Here is an 8526-nt window from a genome sequence, read left to right as displayed (position 1 = left end):
TCTTTAAAATAGCATCATATGACCCCTTTAAAATAAAGTGTGACCCTCAAAATCATTTAATCTTTGATGCATATGCATAGAAAACTCGCTTTATCATTGATTTTAATAGTTTCATATTAGCATGTTGCTAATCTAACAACTCGATGCTTTACTACACACAAAATGTCATTACCAAAAACCAAAATCAGTGATGGAAGCACACGAGAGAATAGGCTCTCAATTGATTTCAATAGAGTTTTGACTTTAGCATGTTACTAAGCTAACAATGTGATGCTCTACTACACCAATTCCATCTATATATATATATATATATATATATATATATATACATAAAATATTATATTTTTCATTTAATGATGATATATTATGTAGTCTTTGAAACCATGTGTTCGATCAGAAATGAAGTTATTCACCAGAAAGCTTTCCCTCTGATGCTTCATTACAAATTAAATATAGTGTCATTCACATCAATGATACTTGGTTACAAATGCTTTTTATTCATCAAAATAAGCAGCAAATTAGCAGTTTATTGAGGCAAAAGTCATAGTTAATGGTTTGTTAATAGAGAGAATTAGACCTTAAAATAAAGTGTGACCAAAAATATTTCTGATTTGGTGTCTGAAAATGCCTTACTAGCAGAGCTGTGAAGGTTCATAAGACAAAAACGGTTGGGAAACAAAGATGTGTGATAAACTATGTGACAAATAACATTGTTCTAATATAAAATTTTCAAGTCTCACCCAAGAACATCTAGGATGCTTCAGAATAGACTTTTCTGTATCAAACACATGAAGAAATGCTTCATTTCTACCTTTTTTTGACATTTAGTCCCTCCTGTAAGTTCCAATCAAGATGCATGCATTTGCAATCAGCATCTTGAGTGCGCAAGGTAATTAAGTACTGGCGACACAGCAGTGGAATGGCTGTTTTTTTTTCGGTCTGCGCGCGTGTAATTATCTCCCCTCGGTCGACAGAGACCTGAATGAAATAACAAGTATAATTACAAGCAAATGGTAAAGTGACAATTCTTTTTTCTTAGTGTTTTTTTATAGAAACGCATTTAAGAAATGGACCTTACTTCATATTCTCAGAAAGAAACGATATGATAGTCAAATGGTCATTATTCGGAGTGCTGTATCTCATTACTCAAACTATGATTCTCTCTTGGCACCATCGCTGTATGCCACACACATTTGTGTCACGTTCTCATTGACTGTTGTCTGTCCACACTGAAAACAAAATCACAGCCAATCAGAACATATTTGATGTTTAGAGCGCAACAATGACCACATACTTGGCAGATTTGGAAGTCTTTTTTTACATTCAATTTCTTCATATTAAAGAACGAAGAGTGGTAAGCCATGAATCAAACCTGCTCTGAGAGGAATCATAACATTACGAACTAGATGAAAGACTGCATACTTCTGAGTGAATAAACTACTTATCCTACAAAGCACTCTGATATAACAGTATCTCCTACAACTATTTCCAATAATTCATTAATCACAGATATTTTATTATTTTTAAACTAACTCAGCATACCGTGGCTTGCCCTCCTGTCAGATGCATGCTGCTTAATGCATTTGAAGCATATTTTTTCTCAGCACATATGTTACAATACGGTTTTATCCTTATCTGTAAATGTTAGAAAGTATTTTCATTTTGCAAAAAGGCTTGTCCAGACAGCAAGCGAGCATCCGTTAGACTTCAGACTTCATTTTAAAAAAAGCGACAGCACATGCATCAAACAGATGGAGCGCAATAGAATCATGATAATTTCAACTAAAATATGTTTTGCAAAATAAAAATTGCATCCAACATTGGAAATCATTACCCCTTAACAATACCATAAACTTGAGTATGAAGAGTGTGATGCAGCTGTTTGCGGCGGTAATAATACAATGCCAAGTGTAACTGCAAATGAAGCCAAGTGAGTCTAAATATCATGACACTCTGTAACATGTTATGTGCTTAATTGCTTTCAACAGCATTTGTATTGATATCAAAATTTGCATGGAAAGCCACCCAATATATTTCCTTTCTAGTGGAAAGCGTTCACAGTGAGTTGTTGGGTGGCATGGTCCATTGGGCTTTAATGAGTGCACTTCAGCACGGGTGCTGAGGTAAGAGCACTTGAATTCAGCGGTGGAGAGATCTCATTGTTATTAATGACACAGAAGTCATTTTATGGTGCATTTTCAGCTTCATCCATTCCAACTGACCGTCTGGAGTTGACTCATTCTGAGATGCTTTGTGTTTGGGTAATGATCACCCTGACAGTGCAATCTCATGAGATACAAGCAATATCGATATAAGTGATATCACTTATATCTCTTATATCACGTCAGATTGCACTGTCAGACATGCATATACTGCTCTCAGCAGACACTTCAGGCACATACAGAATTGCAAATGTGTTATACTCTTTTAGATTGATCTCCAAAGTCATTCAACAGACTATTCAAGCAGACATTAGGAACAGAATAGTGTATCTCACAAGACACAAACCCAAGCACTGCACTAACCGTGCTCGAAATAGCAAAAAATGTTTCCCTTCATGCAGCGTCTCCAAAACGCGATTGGCGGGGTGATTGAACTGTGTAATTAGCTGTAATTAACAGTCATCAGGGTTGTTAAAAGTCCCCCCTGTCAGGCCTCAGGTGCAGGTGTGGGGGTTCGCCATGATTTATTGCCTCCAAAACAGCTTTTGTAATTCTTGTCATTATAGTACAGCTATCCATCTATAAGCCAAGTTTGCTGAGAGACAGTAAGTATCACTGTTACTATTGTTATTACAAAACCCTAACTGTAAAAGTGAGGTCACATTAGTGAAATTTTTGCTAAATTTCACGCTCAAAAAAGACCATTGTCTATTGTCAGTAGTTTAGCTGTGTATGAAGCACAGCTCATGCAGAAGTCACTTTCAAACCAAGCAGAATTTTGTAGGACAACATGTAATAATAATAATAATAATAATAATAATAATATTCACAGAAAAACTGTAAATATAAACACTCAATAATTCTACCGAAACATATAATATCTCAAAATGTGTGGTTTGCGAAGGTGAGTACATTTGAACAGAATTTTCACTTTTGGGTGAACAATATTGTTTAATCTAATATACATTCTGACAAAAATCTGTTAAATTATGTAAAAAAAAAAAAAAGTATATTAATAATAAAAATAATAACAATATTATTAATGTAATTTATAATATAATTTATAATTTAATAACACAATTAATCAATCAATCAATGTTCATTAAATAACTAATATTAATTTAAATTCATTCAACTATCCATTCTCCAAACTGCTTGTCCTTTGTATGGTTGCATGGATTTTAATAAATGAATATTAATAAAAATATTTAATAATATGAAGTTATGGTTATTTTTTATTATTTTTATACATTGTGTATAACATTGCTGTTTAATATTCATAATACTTTTTGTAAATTTTTTGCATGCCACAGCAGTGTGTGAGACGTCTAAAGTAACGTTTTACATAATGCCCTCTAAATGGACAGTTTTGCCATTTATTATGTATATTCCTCTCTGGTCCGCATATATTATTAGTGGCAAGTACAGCCAAAGCTACAAGTACTCCAAACAGCAGGGATGTATAAACCACAAATCACCTTGTTCTTCATTTTTTTTAACAGAAGCAGTGGTCTGTCTTTAGCTGGATGTAACGAGCATGCTGGCGTTCGGCTCTGCTTAGCTAACGGAGCAACAGTGCATGGACCCCCAGACGCAGTGAGACACTGAACTCCCACTGGCAATCTAATGAGCCTGCTTTGATAACCGAAGCACAGATAAATGTATGTGAGGCAGGCGTTTACCTCCCTTCATGAGGAAGCGCTGAGGTACAATAACGTAGACTCAGAAAGGAACCTAAGAAAAATCAGGTGCTGAGTGACAATACGACCTAGATGGGAAGGATACAGGAAGCACAAAGGTTTGTTTGTGCAGATGAGGTGGAATAAAGACTTTAATGAGCGGAGTCAGACTAAAGTGCAGCAATAGCGAGCAGCAGCTCATTAGTCGATGTGAACTTTATACCCTCAACTAAACTTCTTACAGTGTCACAGTTTGCTCAGCTATAACCCCCTGATGATTTCCCAGCATTCCTTTCATCATATAAATTCTGCAAAGGAACATTTGTACTGTGTTTTCTTGCAATGTACAAAGCATGGCAACATTGTTTATTTCACAAAATAACGAACTGGACGTTAACCAGTCAGATTTCAGAAGTGGACATTCAAATGAGACTGCGCTACTGTCAGTCGCTGAAGCCTTGCGGATTACAAAAGCTGATTCCAAATCATCAGTTCTCATTCTGCTGGATCTATCTGTCGCTTTTGACACACTGTGAATCATCAGATCCTCCTGTTCACCCTCTCATCACAGGGCATCACTTCGCTGGTTTGAATCCTATCTAGCAAGTAGGTCTTTCAGGGGAGGTATCCAAAGCACATCAACTGGTCACTGGGTTCCTCAGGGATCAGTTCTTGGACCCCTCCTCTTCTCCCTATACACTACATCACTGGGACCCATCATACAGGCACATGGCTTATCCTACCATTGCTATGTTGATGACACCCAGCTCTATCTTTCATTTCATCCAGAGGATCCAACGGTAGCTGCAAGGATCTCAGGCTGCCTGGAGAACATCTCAGCATGGATGACGGAACATCACCTACAGCTCAACCTGACAAAGACTAAGCTTTTTGTCTTCCCTGCCACTCCAAATCAACAGATTGATTTCACCATCCAGCTGGGTTCATCAACAATAACCCCATCAAGTTTGGTCAGAAATTTTGGTGTAAGCTTTGATGACCAGCTGAATTTCAAAGACCACATTGCAAACACTGCTCAATCTTGCAGGTTTGCATTACACAACATCAGAAAGATCAGGCACTTCCTAATGGAGCATGCTGCACAACTTCTTGTCCAGGCTAGGGTGGACTACTGCAATGTTCTTCTGGGTGGACTTTCATCATGCAAATGATTAAGAATGCAGCAGCAAAACTGGTCTTTAGCAACCGTGTCACACCTCTCTTCATCTCCCTGCACTGGCTACCGGTTGTGGCTTGCATCAAGTTCAAGACATTGATGGTTGCATATAGAACAGCCACAGGCTCAGCATTCTCCTACGTCCACTCATTCTTACGTATCTACATCACCTCCAGAAGCCTGAGATCTACAAGTGAGCACTGCCTCGTGGTACCACCACAGAGAGGCACTAAATCACTTTCCAGAACATTTTCTTTCACTGTTCCTAGTTGGTGGAATGATCTTCCCACCCCCATCTGGAATGCTGAATCCCTGACAATTTTCTAGCGACAGCTGAAAACTCATCTATTTTGTCAACATTTGACTGCAAATAATAAAAAAACAAAAACAAACAAAACATTGCTTTCTCTTTCCTTAATCCCCCTGTCTAGCTTGTACTAATCTGAACAATGTCTGAAACTTTGTATTACGAGCACTTCCTGTGTTTATTTGCCTCTTTATGATGAATTGCTTGTTGTATTCCTCAATTGTAAGTCTCTTAGGATAAATATATACTTTTTTATAAATGAAAAAAGTACATTCGAACTGTATTTTAACACACTGTTAAACTGTACACAACACACTGTGATTGTTTTGAATTTTAAGCTTTAACTGCATCAGATATCAAACTGGTTTCAGATTAGCTAAGAACGGCAGTTTCTCAAAAAACACTTTTCTGGTTATTTAACCTGGATGAAAAAAAAGGTCAAGACAGGCAGTCAAAAACAAAACAAAACAAAACAGTGTGAGAATTAAAACATGAAATAAAATATTTTGAAACATTTACAAGATACATTTTTATTAATCAGTTCTTGAACAACACATGCTCAAAACAAAATGTTTAATGACAAAAGAGAATGTTCGACTAACATATAAAGTGCAGTTACCTATTTATTAAAATTCCTTATAATTTGCTACCAGACTGGCAGACCATTGACAAAGTTGATGGATGATAAATGAGAATGGCATCTTTCACAGTGATTCTCAACTCCCATCCTGGGTCCCACAGGCAGCTCTGCACATTTTGCATGTCTCTCTTATCTGACGCACTCTGTGCAGTTTATAGTGCTCTCTCATAACAAGCTAATTATCTGAATCAGGTGTGTTAAAAAAGGAAGACATTCAAAATGTGTAGAGGAGTGTGTCCCCAAAACTAGAGTTGAAAACCAATGATCTATCACATTAAAAGGATGTGAGCTTTATAAATGGAGGAAAGAAGCCAAACAGAGCAGTTCTTACCCAAGAGCCTTCTCCATACGACCACCCAATGATCCCACCACCTCTCCCAATGTACAACAGGCCTGGCCAAGGAAATCCTGCAATGAGAGAGAACATTAAAGGGGACTGGGTGGCATTTTTCAACATGGCAAGACGAAAGGTCAGTATTTCAAGTTGTCTATTTATAGTATATCTGAGATTTATTCAACTTTAACTATAATCACTGGGTAAGAGCAAAGATAAGCTTTGATTTATCAACTACAGTACACGATATGGACAAAATTATGTTGTCACCAAAACCCCACAGCTCTGTGTGATTGTTCAGATTTTAATTTAAAAATCATAGGCATTTATAATGAGTCAGCCCTCCCTATCTGGGAAGCTTTCCAGTAGGAAAGTTCGGGGGGAAGTAGTGGCCTAATGGTTAGAGAGTCGGACTCGTAACCCAAAGGTTGCGGATTCGAGTCTCGTACCAGCAGGGATTGTAGGTGGGGGGAGTGAATGTACAGCGCTCTCTCCCACCTTCAATACCACGACTGAGGTGCCCTTGAGCAAAGCACCAAACCCCCAACTGCTCCCCGGGCGCCGCAGCAAAAATGGCTGCCCACTGCTCCGGGTGTGTGTGTGCACTTTTGATGGGATAAATGCAGAGCACTAATTCCGAGTATGGGTCACCATACTTGGCCACATGTCACGTCACATGACTGTTAGGGTTTGGTCTGTTGCGATGTGGTCTGACTCAGAGTCAGTGTTCCAATGCATCCCTAAGGTGGTCAGTGGAACTCAGGTTTGGGATTGGTTCAAGCCAGTTTAAGTTCTTTTTACGTAGACTCAGTAAATCTTTTCTTTTTGGACCTTGCCCACCAAGGCACTGCTATGCTGAAGCAGAAAATAGCCCTTCCAGACCATTGTCACATAGTTGGAAACCCATAATTTTCTACGTAGCATTAAGATTTATTTTCACAAGAATTAAGTGGCCTTGCCAAACCCATTAAAGCAATTGTATGTTGTTTTGTGTATTTTTGACTTTGGAGGCTTCTTCTGAGTGGAATTCACTGTCATAAATATACTGTATCTCTGTGGTAATTACAATTGATAGCCATCAGAATGTACCATTAGAATGATTTTAAAATAAATATTTTAAGTTTACAAATCGACATACAATTGCTTTAAAGGAGCTGAAACATATATTGGCTACTCCTTTTAATATAATGAAAGGGAATGATGACTATGGCTGCCAAGCTGCAAAAAGCTGCCAAGGACTACAGTATGTAAGCCAGTGGTTCCCAACCTGGGGTCCAGCATTTATAGCATATACTTTGAGGTAGGGCTGGGCAATAAAACGATAACTATAATAATAGTGATATAATTTTCCTCAATAAAACGAGTTCGATAAATATTCGATTGAATGTCTATGAGCCAAAAGCGGAACAAAACAGCGCTACTCAATTGAACCGCACCACACGGACCATTTATCCACTTGTTTCAAATGGCGGTGCAGCGCAGAGCGAGCTGACTAGAGCAGATGTGTTTACTCACTGATCATGCAACCACTAAACAGCGCTGTGAGATCCAGTGTGAAACGCTTGAATTCAGCGAAGAACACAAATGACTGATATAAACTAGTATCAGTCAATATCAGTCAACTGATATAAACTAGTGTAAATCCACATGAAACAGCGCTGACAAACATCAGAAAAACACTGTGTGCAACGATACAGTCAGAAGGCTTTTCAATCTACAAATCGCCATCGTTAAACTTGGATTTATTGTAGTAACACTAACTGCACCATGGTATTGTGGCAGAAATGTGGGATATTTATATCGAATTTATTATATTAATGTAGACGTATTAAATGTATTAAAGGAGTAATGGAATGTAATTACAGTATATTTGTGATTAAGCTATTGCGTTTGTGCATTTATACTAAATGTATTTAGACTACTGTTTTTCATACAAATAGGCTACCTAGAAACCATATAGTTGCATTTTTACCACAGTATTGATGTGCTATATGTGTGGTTTTAACTCTGGTTATCATGATGTAAATGTATGCTACTATGGAAGAACAATGGTTAATTTTAATAAAACCCAAAGTCAGAAAAATTAAATTTCACCATATACAGTGGGGGAAAAAAGTATTTAGTCAGCCACCAATTGTGCAAGTTATCCCACTTAAAAAGATGAGAGAGGCCTGTAATTTTCATCATAGGTATACCTCAACTATGAGAGACAAAATGAGAAAAAAAA

General features: G+C 37.5%; 1 protein-coding gene across 1 annotated transcript in view; it reads right to left on the bottom strand.

The window, feature by feature from the left end:
- The window catches only part of LOC107569221 (copine-8-like), a 163318-nt gene that overhangs the window by 50009 nt on the left and 104783 nt on the right, over nucleotides 1–8526 (bottom strand). The window contains exon 6 of the mRNA XM_016255250.1: nucleotides 6297–6373. Within this exon, the coding sequence (XP_016110736.1) occupies nucleotides 6297–6373 (77 nt within the window). The remainder of the gene's footprint in view (nucleotides 1–6296; nucleotides 6374–8526) is intronic.

Source organism: Sinocyclocheilus grahami, unplaced genomic scaffold (genome assembly GCF_001515645.1).
Source record: "Sinocyclocheilus grahami isolate Dianchi unplaced genomic scaffold, SAMN03320097.WGS_v1.1 scaffold1324.1, whole genome shotgun sequence".
Taxonomy (NCBI): domain Eukaryota; kingdom Metazoa; phylum Chordata; class Actinopteri; order Cypriniformes; family Cyprinidae; genus Sinocyclocheilus; species Sinocyclocheilus grahami.
This window is presented reverse-complemented; position numbering and strand designations above follow the sequence as displayed.